The following is a 19,065-nucleotide window of genomic DNA, read 5'->3' as shown; positions in this document are numbered from 1 at the left end:
GAATTCATTGCTAATACTAAGTAAGTTCGCTATTCCAAATTCCAAAATAAAGAATAAACAACTATGAGAAAAAAGAAGAGGAAAAGAAGTGTAATAGGCGGATAGCAAAAGAACTTGTTCAGATGATCCAGAAAGTGACAGAACTCTTCTGAGTCTGAGTTTGGGTTATGCAAACATTTAGACATGCGATAAGTCGATAGAGGGAGAATTAGATAGTTGGAATAAAGAAGATAAGACTTATTGAAATTTTTGTTAAATAATTTGATGAACAGAAAATTAAGAACACATCCCTGTGCATCACATTTTAGGGATATCAGATCACAACATCCTTTTTAGTCAATGTGCAAAGAACATTGGGGAGATCTTGTGATTTTCACGTTTCAATTGTCTGCATCATGATTCTACTTCTGCCATTAGTTTCTCAGTATAGGATTAAATATTCTAGAAGATACAAAGGCAGGCTTGATTTTTTTCTCAAAATTACACAATAAATTTTACAATACTCCAATGAGTACATTTCTCAACATTATACACACAATGACCACTTGTGCATTGCAGCAAACTTAGTACAAGCATTTATAATCAAGAAAGATTACCTTCAGTTCCAAACAGAACAACTCCAACTTCATCACTTTTGCCATAAATTAGCTGCAGGGAGAAGAGGAAGATGGATGAATCATACTTAAATAACCACTTGTTTTCCTCTTCTTAATATCATGTGTTAGTAACAGCAGATATTTAGCACCACACAATGGGCCAGCTGCTCAGTCGGATTCCAAACCTAGATAAGCATCAAAATCAGATCAGACCTCCGCATTAGCCATTTTCAACTGTCCTAGTCGGGCTAATGTAGACCCATAATGACCTGGAGAGATGTGGTATGGCAAGACACGAACACTCAGGGGATTAACAAAAAATATAACTTCAAATAGCACTGAATGGTGAAACAGGATTCGTGGAGGCAATCCTATTTAATTGGGATAAGGCTTAGGTGAGTAGACTAGAAATTGCAGAGCTAATGGTATGAATAAATTCTAAACAACCATCTTTAAACTTTGGCACATTGCCGGTTCAGGGGAGTCACTAGTTCCCCCAAGTCAGCCAGACTCTGGTCCCAAGGGTTGGACCCACCTAGTGATTTACTGTCAGCCAACTATTAGGGTTTGTAAATATTGGTATATCTTTAGGCTGGGTTCATAACACGACTCAAACCAAAATTCACAGGAAAAGAAAAATATCAAAAGAAATGATATTAAACTTAATCTTCCCATCCCAATAAAAGAGAAAGTGAAATGAAACCATATGGAACATAAGTAAAAGACAACTGATAACTCAAGATTGAAAAGATGTCTTCTTTTATCACTGGAAAAAAAAAAAAAAAAGATGAATAAGTACATGCCTTCTTTTGTATAAGCATGGAGCAAACTTTTTCAATCTCCGGGAGAAGATTGTGCATTGATGGACTGACATCGAGCAGCAAAAGCAATCCTTCCTGTTGCAAAAGAAAAGAACAGATTTAACCCTACATGTTAGCATGAATTGACAGAAAACACCCTTTATCTTTAGCCCTGGTATGGAATCAAGAACTCCAACTGTTTAGACTGACCCAATATAACAAAAACTAATATGTTCCGTTATTCCAAAATCTATAATTATTTAAAAACATAAATATTCCACATCAAAGGAGACATTCTATTTTCATTAGGTGTGAGAACAATCTCGTGCTATAGCACATCATCGATTTGACCTTCAACCAATTGATGTGGGCATCCTACTTTCATAAGGTGTGGGAATAATCTCGTGCTATAGCACATCAATGAGTTAAATTTCAACCAAGTATACCCCTCAAGTTGAAAATATTTGTGGCACAACAACTGATAGTAATAGGAAAAATATAATAACTTCACACTGGATTGTGCATTATTACTACAAACTGAACAAATAGTCAACCTCCTAAAAAGAAACTATAGGAACAACTATAATGTGAATAATATGCATGATTTGTCAAAAACTCCTGAGCACAGTAACCACCTTTAAACCGCTCAAACAAATGAACTAGAAATCAGCAGTAGAGAATACAAACATTAAAAGATTAAGACCGTCCAAACCCTAAAACCAGAATTGAATGAACAACTCAAATATGACCTCTGTTAAATTCATACGTATCAGAAAAGGCATTAGAAAGAATCAGATCAATAACAAATTCTTATAATACTGAAGCAGGAATTTCTGATACCTACCAAACGACCGATTTGATTGATGAATTAAAATCAGGGAGCAAGGAGCCAGGACACGATACCATACTAAAATTATTTAAATTTCCCTTCCTTTATTTTTAAGACATAGCACAAGATGCTCGATGACAGAAACAGAGAATAACAAAAGGCAAGCACTGGCTAGTAAAGATCACTGGCTAAACTCAGACTAAATTATGTGCATGGATGAACAGTTCGATCCCCGAAACTTCGACTGTAAAAAGGATATCATTTCTAGTTTGAGATTACACTAGAGTGCGATTTTTTCACCTTGTTTCGCGCCATAGTGATTGAGAGAGAGAGAGAGAGACTACAGTCCTGCTTAAACTGGAAAATTGAAGAGGAATGCTTTATGTTTTAAAGCTTCCGGGAGAAGCAATTTGTACTTCCCGCCCCTCGATGTTGAATTACAATCACCTCCCTCGACGTGATCCAAATTACAGGAAGTTCACTCACCTTTTAATATTTTATACTCGTCGGTTGCGCGGCTTGCGCCGCTGTCTCGTGTGTTGAATCATCCACTGTCGAATTTCGATCCCAGATCAACGCGGCCGATTCCCACACCTCTCGGTGAAGGTTGCCAAGTCTCAGGATTGGGCTCCACCGCTCTTGCAATGTGAATTTTGGATTGCCAAGTAGTGGGATCCAGATCTTCAATGGCGCGGGCTGCCCGTCCTGCCATGCTGTGCAAATACAAGGTGGTGCGCATTGACTGCCTTACCCCTGCCCAAGTGCCTTGTCCGAGCGGCGGTAAGGTGGTCATTGCTCATGGCCCCTATGTCTATGCAGCACAGGCAGGACAGGGCAACGCGTCGTAGAAGATCTATGTTGACCTGTGGTGTGGAGCACCTACAGAGACGACAGATCATATTTTTCTCGACCGTGATTTCACAACAGCCGTTTGGTTCGGTAGTACTCTACCATACATTACTCCTATGGTTGAGTACCCTAAGCTACACCTATGGAACAATGGTTGGGAGAGCAAAGAAGTTTGTGGCCTCGTCTCTTTCATCTGTTGGGCCTTATGGATTGCTTGGAATTGAATGATCTTGTTTTCAACCGTAGATCATGGACTTCAAGTGAAGCTAACAGATCAGCCCAGAAAGCCCATTCAGAAACTGAGTGTGCACTGGCCATTGGTACAAGTTCGAAGACCTCTCCTAGTAATTCTCAAGCTCCTCCATGGACCCCTCCTCCTGATGGCTTCGTCAAGATGAAGTTGTGATGCTTCTGGCTGGGCCATCAAATTCAGGTTCAGGAGGTCTGGGTTGTGTAGTGTGCGATCATCATGGCCAATGCAAAGTAGCATCCTTGGAACCAGCCCATTTTGCTTCGATTCTTGCCGGAGAAGCTTTAGCAGTCAGATTAGTCCTTCTACTTACGTGCATTTGGAGAGTGTTTTGACAGAATTCAAGTGGAATTCAACAATTTTACTTAGGCAGGATTCAATTTTTACCTAGAATGATTCCACATTTACAAATTGATCATTTGTTTTTATTTTTAGGATGTCAAATTGATAGAACCATGATGTTCTACGCGTGTTAGATAGGATATATTCAGGTAATTTTGGAAGAAATTATACCATATTGTGTTAGTTATGCTATTCTTTGCTTCTCCAGTAGTACATGTTCGCAGTAAAACATATCAACTGAATATTTGTATGAGGGGTAGTACTAGACGTTCTTTTGTACGGTGGCATTGAGATCCGGCCCCCTGATGTTCTTCTAGGTGGGGGCGGGGGCAGGACCCTTCCAATTGACATTCATTTGCTAGTTCCATTTCCACCCAATATCAGTGCACGTACTCATCCATCTTTTGACATATCTCGTGTTGGTAGGTAAAGTAGAAAATAAGGGTGAGCTTATTGAGAAGGAGATTTATCAGAGCTAAGAAGAATTTCAATTTTAAAAATGGACAAGCCTGGGTGATCGAACCTGATTTGATCAGAACTGGACCTAAAAATTGAGGCCAATAAAAAAATTGAATTACTTTGTAGAGTTTAGCTACTAGTTGGACAAGAGAGTAACCTTCTCAGGACGTATACAAGTAGCAATGGTAATTAGACAAATTGACTGATTAACTAACCATGTTTTAGAAAATTAGATATCCTTTTTTCACCAAACGTTGACCTAGGGCTGCAGCATATTCGGGTTGGCCGGGCCTTTTAAAACCCCAGCCCAACCCTGAATCTCCTTAGCTGGGCTCAGGCCCAGTCAGAAAAATCCAACCTTGCATTGCCTTCAGGGTCGGGCCGGGGTGACCTGATTGGCCCTGACCATTGGGGGGGGAGGGAGATGCATGGGTTGGCTTGGCTAGGAAGAAGAAGAACAAGAAAATAAAGAAAGAAACAAGAATTTTCTGATCCGTTCGGTGTTTTGACATCTCGAATCGAAATGGCTATAGAGGAAGAAGAAAAAGAAAGAAGGAAGAGGAAGAGCAAGAAGAAGAAAAAAAAAAGAACAAGAAGAAGAAGATAGGGTCGGGTTGGATAGGCCCAGGTCGGGGGGAAGGGAGATGCATGGGTTGGCTTGGCTAGGAAGAAGAAGAACAAGAATAAAGAAAGAAACAAGAATTTTCTGATCCCTTCGGTGTTTTGACATCTCGAATCGAAATGGCTATAGAGGAAGAAGAAAAAGAAAGAAGGAAGAGGAACAGCAAGAAGAAAAAAAAAAACAAAAAAAAAGAACAAGAAGAAGAAGATAGGGTCGGGTTGGATAGGCCCAGGTCGGGTTCAATCTAAGGCCGAAATCTTGGTCTGGCCTAGTTCTAACTCAAGGCCTGAAATTCTCAACTTTGAGCCGCTCTCATGATAAACTCACACCCTGTTTAGGCTCTATGAGAGAGAGAGAGAGAGATCGGTCTAAGCCAAAATGAACTAATATTTGTTTGTGATATTACCAATAGTGTAATGGCAGTACAAAAGGGATTTTTTTGTTTTTTGTTTTTTTTTTTTATGGTGTACAACAAAAGGGGATTAGTGTTGGAAGAAGAGGTGACAACGAAATAGTATAAAAGCGCTCTCTCTCTCTCTCTCTCTCTCTCTCTCTCTCTCTCTCTCTCTCAATGGTCAATGTGAGAAGAGAAGGGCCTAGGGAGAAGAAGAATGGGGATATACGGTCACTCAATGGTCAATGTGAGAAGAGAAGGGCCTAGGGAGAAGAAGAATGGGGATATACGGTCACTTTTTGCATGAAAATGAGGGAAAGCCACATTATTTTGTCTGTCAAGATAGATAGGGAATTAGATTCCAAGGCCACCAACCCTCAAGGCACGTTTAATTAATTTTAAGTTGTTACAATTAAAATAAATAATTAATTAGCAATGATGATTAATTAATGGATGCAAAAGTGATCAGGAGGAGTTGTATTTATTAGTTTAATTATTAATTAGCAAAAGGAGTAACCGAACTCATAGGAAGGAAGGAAGGCACGAGGAAGCAATCCACAAGATCTTATCCAACGTGAAACACTATTGCCCAAAGCGGATACCCTAGCTCTCTATGTTACCCATTAGTTTATCCTCTCAAGGTTTTCTCCCAAACTTAAAAACTAAAAAGCAACAGAATCACTCCCACTATGTGGTGTCAAATAGCTCCTCTTAAGATGCCCTCCTCTGCAGAATATGCAAGGTATCTATTTTTTCTTTTCTATGTAACACTTTTTTTCCAGAGAGAGAGAGAGAGAGATCCAGGCAAAAGGTGAATGTGTCAATATTGAAGAGAAGGTAAGTTACATTATTAATACTATGTTTTTGCTAAAGATCAGCAATGTGTATATAATAGAAAAGGAAAAAAATAGATACAATGAATGACTGATGAACTCCTTAAAGACAACCCAGTGTTCTAACGTGAAACCTTCGGCATAGCCCTTAGTTAAACGTTAGACCAAGGCGATCTTATCAGATACAAGTTAGTTGAATCTATAGAAAGGCTGTTCTAGCGCTTCCCAATAGTCAGTTTGCTTAATAAATTGGGGTGGAATAGACCAACAAGAGGTGCTTTTTGTTTTCGCCGTGTGGGTGGCAAGAGCATCCGCAGCAGAATTTGCTTCTCTATAGCAATGGGTGATACGCCACTGGATGGAGCCAAGAAAAGTAGAGGCTTTCCACCACTTATGCATTAGACACCAAGGAATCTTACAAGAGAGAATGGATGAGACAACCGCTTCCGAGTCACACTCAATCCAGAGATTTTCAGTGCCCATCTCACTAGCATGGTCGACTCCTGTAAAGAAGGCCCCCAGTTCAGCCATGTAATTCAAGCCCAGTCCTTGGTACTCAGAGAAGCATCTTAAAACAGCTCCTAAGTGATCATGAAGTATCCCTCCTGCTCCTATCGATCCAGGATTGCCCAAGGAAGATCCATCAATGTTCAATTTCCACCAACCATGTGGTGGTTGCCTCCATCGCACTTCTACTATTCTTTTAACAAGTGGCCTTGAGATTGTAACCTTCAGCATACGTGCCAGGGCAAGATCGTGCACTGTTTTGACCTGCACCCCTTTCGCCCTTGTGCAGTCCCCCACTTCCCTAAAGCATAGCTTTGCCACTTCAGTAGGAGATCTTCTCAAGTTGTCATGGCGACATCTATTGCGCTCCCATCATATATTTTGGCAGCAGATAATCAGTAAAGCTCCCCATGAATTAAGGGGCAATGTGAAGGAATTAAGGCCTCAAATTTGCCACCTAATCGGTACATTAATGGTGACCTTTTCCCATTCAACCATTTGAATTTGTCTAAATACTCTGTCATACATTACAAGTTGGGGCATATATAGGAACTGCACCCACTACACGTATTAAAATCCTCAGTAGTATCGGCGGAGCGGTGGTGCACATCCGGTGGCACAGCAAGGGCCATGTGTGCCATGTGTGCCACCTGGCCTCTGTTGTGCCATCAGATGTGCACCACCACCCCACCAGTACTGCAGAGGATCCTAGTCCCCCACTACACACATACATTCTTCTAACATGTTGTTTTAAGAGTGGTGGGGGGGGGGGGGGGGGGATTTCTATTAATTCCAATGCCCTTTTGACATCCACAGTTCCTTTGCCATGTGGAATTATCCATTAATGGTGTCCATTTTTTATGGATGCATGGTTGGGTATTAATTTGTTTGAATTTGAATTGCCCAAAATTTGACACATATATTATGGTCTCCATCGATCGTGATAATTAAGCTTATCAAGATGGACCGCTTTGATGAACTTTTGACATATTTCATACATATAAAAGCTAGTGTGACCACATGCAATTGATGATGGCATGGGTTTATATATATTATATGAAACTTAAACTAATATGTTTATTGGCATGATGGATAGTGACATCTTCTTTTCTTCCCCCCGGGGAGTGAGTGGCAAGGATAAAGTGAAAAGCAAAGAGAGACATAAACTATCACCTTACAAGAATTTTAATAATTTGATTATATTTATTCTCGATTCACATCCTTTATTAAACCCTTTAATTAAGTTCAAATTAACAGCAAGGCAACCATATCCTTAAATAGGAAGGCCAATAGCTGTAGATTGTGACAAAAGAAAGATTGCCGATCGATTGCAATAAAGTTGCAAATGTAAATAGTTAGTTTGACTTAGGCTTGAATTGGTAGGGTTTCTATTTCAATTTTGATTTCTATTTCAATTTCATGGGATGATTTCAATTTTGAAAATTGTTTGATTTGATTTTTGCACTTTATTTCAGTGAAATAGAAATCGAATGGAAAAGAAATTCTGAGACAGCTCCTCAATTGGTTCTCTTCAAATTTACAAGTAGATGATGCTTGAAAGTCCCTTACTAATCCATTGCACACAAACTCTTGAGCGATCTCGATCATCCTTCTAGAATAATTACTTGTTCCTTTACGTACCTATGGTTATATTGGGTAACTTAGACCCTTATGTATGATCTCAGATAGAGCCTGTTGGAGGGCTAGGATCCATGTTGCGGACCTCATTTAGTTGAGATTTTCTTGACTTGTTGGGCTATATATGCCTCCTTCCTCTTGCTTTCATCTACTTTCCCCTACTGTGTTTTATTGGATCCATGTAGCCGACCCCATTAAGTTGGGATAAGATTGAGTTTTTTGTTGTTGTTGTTGTTGTTGTTAGACCCTTATGTAAATCATTTGTCTTTGACTTGTATATATTCCGCCGCTGATGGAAATTCTTAGTACCATCAAGTTGTTAAGCAATTGCTAGAAAGTACGTAGTTCTATTTCTTTTCTTCTGTTTATAGAGCAAGAAATTTACATGCCCTTAGCATTGTTAAATGGGCTGTGAGCCATATCCTTAATTACTAGGGTTTATGACAGATCTCATATCCTAATTAAGGACCCTTTTCGTCCAGGACTCTCACCACTTGTTCTTTGCCTGTCCTTTCCATATTTATAAAAAGGACAGACAACGTGTCTAGAAGGATTCTTGAGTTTGACAGGGAATGGAAATGGGTTAGTCTTGTAGAAAACGAAACTTATAACGATGCAGCAAAAAGTGGAAATCGGCAAACAACAATCACACTAAACAAAGATATATGTGGTTCGACAAGATTACTTACGTCCATGATGAGATGAGATGAGATGAGATCTGTTTTACTAGCAATGGAGAATAGGGTTACAACCGCTCATCCTCAACCTCTCCCAAATTGATTACAGAGAAAGAACCCTCCCTTGCTACAAATTTATAGCGAAACTCTACAAAAGTAATTTATTGAAATACTCATATAACCCTAAATCCAGGCCCTACGACTTCTTAATGGCCCTTTAGAATCAGCCTACTAATGCAAGTGATGGAATACAAGACATCATAACCCAAACAAGTTTGAGCTTCAATGGAAAATTATGTATTGACATCATGGCCGGGTAAACTTGTGTTCTATACAACTGTCTATCATGTTTGAATGAAAAGAACTTAAGAAGATGTTTTTGAAATCTAGGACAATTCAACAAATCTAGAAACCATATCCATCGATGTTAAAGGCAAAATTGATCTTTAGGTTTTTTCGTGCTTGTTCTCCCATAGAAATAGGCCTTTTATTTATTCTTGGGATTTTCCTATCCAATTTGCCGATAAATAGAATCCCCATGTGAGGAAGTTTTTATGTTTTTCTTCTTCTCGCTTTTTGTTGGGGTCCTCCCTTCCTTAGGACTCTCTATACATACTTCTTCACTTCTTTGTGCTCTCTGAACATAATTTCTATTCATTGAAAAAAAAGGGGAGAGGGATAATCACATCACCCGCATGCCACGTGCTAGCAGGCGACCCCAATGGTGGCGTAGAACGGAGCATCATGAAGGAGGGGTAGGGGGTTATTTCAAGGGGGAAAGAGAGAGATAGATACACCCGCTAGCGTACGGCACAAATACGGTGTTCCTAGACCTCCCGCTCCCCCCCCCCCCCAAAAAAAAAGGGTGTTAAATAGTGTGGTTTTGGTTAAACGGTACCATTGGTTCATTATGTGAAGATAGAATAATTTCTGGAATTTCTCCTTATCTCAAACGATGAGTTTGAGGTGTTTTTATATTTGAAAAACTGATGTACATCAAGTTACAATTTGATTCTATCCGTTGTAGAGTTGGGATAGAATAGAACAAGCTAAAATATAGGGATGAGAAGTTACACGTAGTTTGAACAATTCAAACAATTTTGAAAGTTTAAAAATTCTGTTGGAGATTCAAATTCAAACTTCAACGTAATCCTAACATCCCCCCTCAAGATGAAGAGGGGCGTTTGCAAATCTTCAGCTTGTCACGAAGGAAGGCAAAACGAGCCGTTGACAGAGGTTTTGTGAGAATATCGGCCAGCTGGTCCTTTGTGGAAATGAACCGTACCTCAAGGTGACCCTGTGCCACTAGATGGCGCACAAAATGAAAATCCACCTCAATATGCTTTGTTCGTGCATGAAATAATGGATTTGCTGTTAAATATGTTGCACCCAAATTGTCACACCATAGCACTGGTTTTGGATTGTTGGAGATACCCAGTTCTTGAAGTAAGGATGTGATCCAAATGATTTCGGCTGTTGCATTTGCTAAGGCTCTATACTCAGATTCGGTGGAGGATCTTGCTATGGTTGGTTGTTTCTTGGCAGACCAGGAAATTAAATTGGCACCCATGAAGATTGCATAGCCCCCAGTGGACCTACGATCATCAACACAACCAGCCCAGTCTGCATCAGAGAAGGCCATCAAACCGGTTGTGGAACTTTTAGAAATGAGGAGATCGTGGGTCACAGTTGCCTTAAGATAGCGTAGGATTCTTTTAACAGCCTGCCAATGAATCTCTGTAGGAGTTTGAAGAAATTGGCATACTTTGTTGACTGAAAAAGAGATATCTGGCCTTGTGAGTGTAGCATATTGAAGAGCCCCAACTATGCTGCGATACAAGGTGCAATCAACCATTGGATTTCCATCATGCTTAGATAGCCTAGCTGTAGTGGCCATTGGTGTTTGAACTGGCTTGACACCTTCCAGACCGGTTCTTTCCAACATATCGATGATGTATTTTTGTTGGGACAAAATAATCCCTTGTGAGTGGGGGATAACCTCTACACCCAAAAAATAATGCAACTGGCCCAAGTCACGTAGAGCAAACTCCTTATGGAGGTCTTGAATCACCTGTTGAACCAGAGATAAAGTAGAGCCGGTAATAACTATATCATCAACATAAACCAGGATGTATAGACAATGTGCACCCTTGTTCATTATGAATAGGGATGTGTCTGTTTTGGATCCTTGAAACCCTAGTTTAAGTAAGTAGGAACTCAAACGTTCAAACCAAGCTCTTGGCGCTTTCTTCAATCCATAGAGAGATTTTTGAAGCTTACACACATAGTCAGGTCGATCTGGATCTGTAAAACCGGTTGGCTGAGACATGTAAACATCTTCATGTAGTGCACCATTCAAGAAGGCATTACTAATATCAAGTTGCCGAATGGGCCAATTACTGGATGTTGCCAATGATAGAACCGTTCTTACTGTAGTGGGCTTGACAACCGGGCTAAATGTTTCTGTGTAATCAATTCCGGCTTGTTGATTATACCCTTTGGCTACTAGACTAGCCTTATATCTCTCTATGGTGCCATCAACCTTTCTTTTTATTCTAAAAACCCATTTTGACCCAACCACATTTTGATTTGGAGATGAAGGTACCAAAACCCAAGTTCCATTTTGTAATAAAGCATTAAATTCCTGTAACATCGCCTCATTCCATTTAGAGCATTTTGCAGCCTCTGTATAGCAAGTAGGTTCTTTTTCGGTACTGGTTTGGGCAAGGAAGGCAGAGGGTAATGGATATCGGGTTGAGGGTTTTGGATTTGACCTTAATTGCATATTGTGGGTTCGTTTGGGCTGTTCCTGTGGTTCGGTTACAGTAGGCCGAGATTGTGGGCCTGATGTGACCGAACTAGGGATAGGTAATTGGGCTGATGGTGGTTGATCCATAGATGGTGGGGAAGGGCTTGGGGAAGGTACTGCAGGTATAGGTGATGGCAATGCAGCTGTTGGTGATGGCAATTCAGCTATTGGTGTTGGAGATTGCACGGGTGAGTGTGGTGTGTGAGTTGTGAGAGGTTCAAGTGACATACCTCTATAGCCGTGTGCTCCATTAGGGCATGTAGATGGATTAGGTACAGCTGAAACCGTAAGCCATGGGATAGAGGTAGACTCTGCAGGTGAGGAATGAGTAGACTGACACAAAGAGTTATATGGAAAGGATGATTCAATAAAATCCACATGTCTAGCAATATACATTCGGTTTGCAGAAATATCCAGACATTTGTAACCCATATGATTTGAACTGTATCCTAGAAAGATGCAAGGAGTGGTTCGAAAAGAGAATTTGTGATTGTTATAAGGCCTAAGTAATGGATATGCAGCACAACCAAAAACCTTGAAGAATTTATAGTCAGGTTTGGAATGGAACAAAAACTCAAAGGGAGTCTTGTTATTCAGTACCAGTGTAGGTAGCCTGTTCACCAGATATACAATGGTTTCAAAGGCAAAGTTCCAGAATTTTAAGGGAAGTTGAGCATGAGCCAAAATGGTGAGGCCATTGTCAACAATGTGACGAATTTTACGCTCAGCAGATCCATTTTGTTCATGCGTGTGAGGGCAAGCTACTCTATGAATGATACCACAATGTGTAAGGAACTTATTTAATTTTCAGTATTCCCCTCCCCAATCAGATTGAAATGCCTTGATTTGAGTAGAGAATTGACGTTCTACCATGGACTTAAATTGATCAAAAATTGAATGAACCTGTGATCGTTTGGTCATAGGATAAAGCCATGTATATTTAGAAAAATCGTCAATGAAAATTATGAAATAAATATGACCATTAGTAGAAGAAATGGGCGCAGGGCCCCAAACATCACTGAATATCAAATCTAATGGTGCATTACTAATAGTTCCAGTGAGTGGAAGAGAAACACGATGAGCTTTTCCCATGAAACAAGATGAACACTTATTTGATGATGTGGATGAGCAAGGTAATGAATTAGAGCTAATAATATTATGAACAAGACGACAATGTGGATGACCTAAACGAGCATGCCATGCATCAATGGAATTGCTGGAACTGATGTTGGCTTCTTTTGAAAGAACTTTAGCAGGGAGGGAGAGACTCTGCAGACGGTACAATCCATCTTTAAGGCACCCTTGGAGCAGCGGCATTTTCGTCACCTGATCCTTCACAACAAAATGGTAAGGATGAAATTCAAAGAAACATGAGTTATCTTTAGTAAAATGATGAACTGATAATAGATTCTTAGTAATGTCAGGGACATGAAGCAGATTAGAAAATTGAAATTTCTTTTGGTTTGGTGAAGTAAAATGAGATGAACCAATGTTAGTAATGGGTAAACCTAGCCCATTACCAACACGCAGTCTATCCTTACCAGAGTATGGTGAAGAGGTTTGAAGCATGGACAGGTCAGGTGTGATGTGGTTTGTAGCTGCAGTGTCAGGATACCATTCTTTTGGGTTAGGTGATGGAGAGGGAAGAATTCCAGCCATGTTAGCAGTGGGTGAAGGCTGTGCTGAAGAGTTGGTGGAGTACCGAAAATAACACCTGCTTGCAGTGTGATTAAACTTGTTGCAAATTTGGCAGCGGTCCTTTCTCCTTGGACGCTGGCCTTGGCTGCGATAGGTCTGATTGACAGGACCCACAGGAGTGGGAAGAAGACCTTGTTGCAAAGGAACATGATTGGTGGTGCTCTTGGAGGAGTCAGCCTTAACATGAGAGAGATTGGCTTCTACAACACTTTGGGCAGTCTTCAGGCGCATCTCATGACTGATAAGAAGGCGATGAAGGTCATGAAATGATACTGGTTCAGCCTTGATGGCAAGGGCTGACACAATATCGCTGAAATCGTCTCCCAAGTTCTTAAAAACAATAGCATTTAGTTCCTCCGTTGAGAGAGGTTTGTTGGCTGCAGCCAACTGATCGGTGATGTACTTCACTTCTCGAAGATAGGTGCTTACGGATTTGTCACCCTTTGTTGTGTTGTGCAGCTGCATATGCAGTTGAAGAATGCTGGTTGTTGATAGAGTGCCGAATGCTGTCTCCAGAGAGTTCCAGACTTCAGCGGCAGTGGTGAGGCCAACTACATATGGCAGTACATCAGGTGTAAGAGAGGCAAGAAGCCAGCTCATGACCATCTGGTCCTTGCGAATCCAGTTAGTATAATCTGGATTTATAAGAGAAGATGGTAAATCGGAGTCCGTTGCAGCAGAAGAAGAATCTGGAGTTGATATCTGAATCGGTGGGCAGATGGTAGAACCATCGATGAAACCCACAAGATCATGGGAACGGAGAAGTGGCATAAGTTGGGTTTTCCATAACAGAAAATTATCAGCCGAGAGTTTCAAAGTGATATGGTGTTGGAAACTAGCAGAGGGAAGAGAAGAGGGCAGAGGAGCGGAAGACATTGTTGGCCACGGAGAGGATCGTGTGGCAGGTGATACCATGTGAAGATAGAATAATTTCTGGAATTTCTCCTTATCTCAAACGATGAGTTTGAGGTGTTTTTATATTTGAAAAACTGATGTACATCAAGTTACAATTTGATTCTATCCGTTGTAGAGTTGGGATAGAATAGAACAAGCTAAAATATAGGGATGAGAAGTTACACGTAGTTTGAACAATTCAAACAATTTTGAAAGTTTAAAAATTCTGTTGGAGATTCAAATTCAAACTTCAACGTAATCCTAACACATTACACGGTGTCAAAGGTAGAAAATAAAGCATAACCGTTTATTAAATGGTTCCATATAATAAAACCAAAATCAAACCGATTATTAAATAGTTATATGGTTCCTAAATGGTTTCATAGAAAATGCCGTATCCAAAAAATACTCTCATAAAAAGACATAAGTGATTATTTAATATAAATATCTCTTACATTAATAACATAAGCAATTATTTAATATAAACCTATTCCATCTTTTTTAATTTAAAAAAATATTAAAAAAAAAAAACATAAGTTCATCATTGTGAAAATAAGGCCATAGGAATGTTGAAGATTTGAGAGGATGCTATTATTCAATATGTAAATCGAAATTTAATCGGTTTAAACAGTTTCATTTTTTAAATCAAAACCAAACAATTTAACTAAACGATCTCATTTTTTAAACTAAAACGAATCATTTATTTATTTAAAGGTTTTATAGTTCTGGTGTAAACGGATCGATTCGATTTTGATTAGTGGGTTCAATCTAGTTTTGACAAACTTAAAATTTTTCCTTTAAAATTTATAGGGAAGGGATTGCTGTCAATTGCATTGTTTCTATATCAGTATGGGGACCAATGAAAGTGAGGGACATCCAATAAGGTTAGCCTGACAGCGTTCTTTTTTCCAAAAATATATTAGAACTGTGTAGATCAGGAGAAAAAGGGACGGGAAGTGAGATTAAGGTGATCATGGATTGGAGGAGGAGGAGGAGGAGGAGGAGGAGGAGGAGATGGGTGGGTCTGCTTTATCACCGACTATATACATGATAAGTTGATAATATTCTGTTTAGCGGATGTGAGCTATTTAGTGGATGAGTGAGCTATGTGAGTATTCATTTGGGTTAGGGGTAAGGCGGGTATGTCCCCCCCTCGTGTATTCTGTTTCTCGATTTTTATTTTAATAAAATCTTAGGGGCCAGCCCGAGTCCCAGAGAATATTCGTGTTAAAAAAAACAAAATAAAAAGAAAGAAAGTTGATAATATTCTGTAATCCGGAGGAACTAGATTGATAGGAAATTTGTGTTGTGTTTTGGGGGGCCATGTGGATCTGACGTGGCTAGAATCCCCCGACCGTAAGCATCTAATGACGAATCCTCTCTACCGCCACATTAGACGGTTTCTGTTGGTGGGCTGCTTCTCTCTCTCTCTCTCCCCAGACTCAGACTCACAGTCTCACCCTGCATGACCCAATACCAAGTTACCAACACCTTTTCCTCCGTCCCCATCACTTCTTACCACTTTCCCCCGCTCCACAAGCCAACACTGCTCTCTCTCTCTCTCTCTCTATTTTAGAAAGAGATACCAATAATGTCGTTGAGTGTCCATACGCCAAACATAATTTTAGTTCACGGATCGGGGATTGATCATGACTGATACCGTTATGTATCAGACAACATCAGCCCAAATCTGTTTGCAATTTTTTTTTTTTTTAAATAATATTGTTATGCCCGATACCAATGATATGCATCAATTTCAGCTATCAGTATCAATTGCCATTGGTACCAATACAAATCGGTCGTACTAGCATGAAATATCGCTCATGTATATATATTCACCAAAAACAATCAATTTAAGACAACATTTGATATGCATTTTTGAAATACATTCTAAGTCAATTTTGCATTCTCGAGTGATAATAATAATTGTTTGTATTGTTCAAGAATGCAAAGTCGACCTAGAATGCATACCAAACACAGCCTAACTTAATCAAATATTTATATGTTTTTGGGTTTCTCTCTCTCCTCGTACTAAATGATCTTATAGCTCTCCAATAATAATAGAAGATATATTTTTTCTTCTTTTCAATATATATATATATATATATATATATATATATATATATAAATTTTTTTTTGTTTTCTATGAAAATTGCAGACCATAGTTTAAGAAAACAAAAAGAACCGGGTCGGAAACTGAACGGAGAGAAAGTGCACATTCGATCGAACACCACCTAGATACTTTTTGCTTTTGGTTTTTTTTTTTAATTGAAATGTTTTCTATTTGTTATATATATATATAAATTAGGAAAAATGATGTCCAATGAAAATTATAGGTTGATATATGTTAGCTAGGGTTTACTCTTTCATTCTATGTTTCTCTCTCTCTCTCTCTCTCACTTCACTTTCCATGCATGAGGTGAGGATATATGGTGAGAGGATATGAGGAGGAGAGGATGGGTCGCGCGTGCAATGATCGTCTTACTCCCTGCCCAGCGTCTTGCCCAAGCCGGGGTAAAGCGATCATTGCGTGCGCGACCCTGTCATGTCGCACAAACTGCTATAGGCAGCTGAGCCGTAGGAGATCTGGATCCGTTGAGGCCATTGATTCAGATAGTACCAACTTCTTTTCCGAGCACAGCGCACCATAAGCATCACAAAGCTAGAGAGAAAAGAAGCTTACATGTTAAGAAACTTCCTCCACCCACGACCCTAAAAACCCTAAAACAAATAATATTAATAATAATAAACACAAAAAGAGAGCAGAAAGCTACAATTAAATAAATAAACCCCCCCCCCCTCCTTTATCTTTCCTTCTCCTACACACACACACACATAGTCTCTCTCTCTGTCTCTCTCTCTCTCTCTCTCTGCAACTCTCTTGTTGATGTGATTCTCCAAAAACCTATCGGCCGGCCTTTACAAAAGATCGAGAAAGGAAGATCAAATTAAAACCATGGTTTTTTCTTCTGTTCCAGTCTATCTAGATCCACCCAACTGGCAGCAGGTAACGTTTCTTCAATTTCATCCCCTACGTCTATAGCTTCTTCACCAAAAAAGCATAATTGTTCAAAGATAGATAAATATTCCCACCCTTAATTTTGTTCTCTACCTTTCTTGATCTCTTCCTTGCTGATCGAATATACTACCACATATATATATATATATTTGATTTCTCACTCTCTTTTTTTTTAATGTATTTTGTTCACGCGTAGAACCCAAATCGTCAACCTGGAGGAAGTAGCAGTACTACTGAGAATCCTCATCATCAGCTTCCCCCGTCTCCACCACCACAGCCTCTGGCTGGTGGGGGTGGGGGTGGGGGTGGGGGATCAATCAGGCCCGGAGGTTCGATGGCAGATCGGGCTCGGCTGGTTAAATTGCCACAGCCTGAGGCAGCACTGAAGTGTCCAAGATGTGAATCAACCAATACCAAGTTTTGCTATTTCAACAATTACAGCCTGTCGCAGCCCCGTCATTTCTGCAAGTCTTGTCGACGCTACTGGACAAGAGGTGGTGCTCTAAGGAGTGTTCCAGTGGGTGGAGGTTGTAGAAGGAACAAGAAAAGCAGCAAAGGGAGTAGTTGTAGTAGTAGTAGTAGTAGTAGCTCAAAATCTTCAGCCTTGTCGGCGGCGGTGAACCCTCAAACTGGCTCACCTGTTGGTACCACAAGTAGTGCAATCGCCTCCAATAGCTGCTGCACCACCAGTGATGTAATGAGCCATATTAATATTGCCCCACCACTTCCACCTCTACAATTACCATTCTTAGCCTCTTTACATCTCTCCGATTATGGTGCAGCAGACATTGGCCACAATTTTGGTGGAATTCAGGCTGCAACAGGTGGTGACATGGAGTTTCAGATAGGAAGCAATTCATCAGGTGGTGGTGGTGGTGGCGCCACCATTTTTTCGGCAGGAGGTACTGAGCAGTGGCGACTACAGCAAGTGCAGCAATTCCCTTTCTTAACTGGGTTGGGGCCTCCCCCAAGTCTGTACCCATTTGAAGGTGGTGAAGGAGGTGGTGGTGTTGAGGCACCAGGGGGAGCTGCAGCACAGCTGCTTCGGGCAAAGCCGGCGGTGTCTGGCTCCAGTGGTGGTGGTGTCACACAGCAGCTAGGTTCAGTAAAAATGGAAGAAAATCAAGGGTTGTATTTGTCAAGGCTTCAGTTGTTGGGTATTCCGGGAAATGATGATGATCATAATAATCATCGTAATCAGTACTGGGGTGGCAATGCATGGACAGATATTTCTGGTTTCAACAACTCCGCTTCTTCCACCAACCATCTCTTATAAGTCTATCAACGGCTTCGCTAGCTGCCTTCTCTTTAAATTAATTTAATTAGCTAGCCACTGCAGCTTTTCGATCGATCCATCCATCCATGGACTAAAGAAAGAAAGAAATCGGTCCAGCACACTATCCATCTCGGCCTTGAAGAAGAAGAAGTAGAGTTACATGCATGAGAGACAGTTCCGGGGATCAGTTCCCAACATGAGGAGGAGTGTAGTAATATTAATTAAAGATTCGATGGTGAAATATAGTGCAGCAATAATATTAATTATGAATGGATATCATCTATCTCTAAAGGCCGGATTCCTGATCGATCTGCTGAAGAACCTAGCTAGCTAGCTAGAACTATATGGTAGGTAGGTAGGTAGGTTTCATGTTTTTACTTAATTTTCCTTTTTTTTATTATTATTATTTTTTTTTTCATTTTACTGCGCGCCATGTTTACAGGAAGTGGATGTATGAAGAGTTGTTGGATCGAGTACTTAATTTGAAATATTAATTTATATATATATATATATATAAAAATCTGAGATGAAGCTAGGCTGGGCATGCATGCAGCATTAAGTAGCAGCTGTTAC

At 40.1% G+C, this 19,065-nt stretch overlaps 2 protein-coding genes across 3 annotated transcripts in view; one reads left to right on the top strand and one right to left on the bottom strand.

The window, feature by feature from the left end:
• LOC122652394 (ATP-dependent DNA helicase 2 subunit KU80) overlaps positions 1 to 2,651 on the bottom strand; it is a 53,777-nt gene extending 51,126 nt beyond the window's left edge. Inside the window, exons 1-3 of one of the 2 annotated variants that reach the window (XM_043846116.1) lie at positions 2,526 to 2,651; positions 1,400 to 1,492; positions 597 to 648 (exon numbers count right to left, since the gene is read on the bottom strand). In XM_043846116.1, coding sequence (XP_043702051.1) covers positions 597 to 648; positions 1,400 to 1,492; positions 2,526 to 2,540 — 160 coding nt within the window. In that variant the 5' untranslated portion in view covers positions 2,541 to 2,651. The remainder of the gene's footprint in view (positions 1 to 596; positions 649 to 1,399; positions 1,493 to 2,525) is intronic. The other variant, XM_043846117.1, reaches the window with a different exon arrangement.
• A 14,502-nt stretch (positions 2,652 to 17,153) lies between these two features.
• On the top strand, positions 17,154 to 18,495 carry LOC122649451 (dof zinc finger protein DOF2.4-like). Its single transcript, XM_043842620.1, has 2 exons — positions 17,154 to 17,204; positions 17,413 to 18,495. Exons 1-2 carry the CDS (start codon positions 17,154 to 17,156, stop codon positions 18,490 to 18,492), a joined length of 1,131 nt encoding a protein of 376 aa, XP_043698555.1. The 3' UTR covers positions 18,493 to 18,495.
• Positions 18,496 to 19,065: the final 570 nt, after the last annotated feature.

The sequence above is a fragment of the Telopea speciosissima genome, chromosome 2 (assembly GCF_018873765.1).
Source record: "Telopea speciosissima isolate NSW1024214 ecotype Mountain lineage chromosome 2, Tspe_v1, whole genome shotgun sequence".
In the NCBI taxonomy this organism is placed as follows: Eukaryota; Viridiplantae; Streptophyta; class Magnoliopsida; order Proteales; family Proteaceae; genus Telopea; species Telopea speciosissima.
The sequence above is the reverse complement of the archived record's forward strand: the minus strand, read 5'-3'. Positions and strand labels throughout refer to the sequence as shown.

Coding starts and splice junctions, on each gene's coding strand:
- LOC122649451 (XM_043842620.1), top strand. CDS start 17,154: ATGGTTTTTTCTTCTGTTCCAGTCTATCTAGATCCACCCAACTGGCAG. Junction 17,205..17,412: donor ATCCACCCAACTGGCAGCAG/GTAACGTTTCTT, acceptor GTTCACGCGTAG/AACCCAAATCGTCAACCTGG.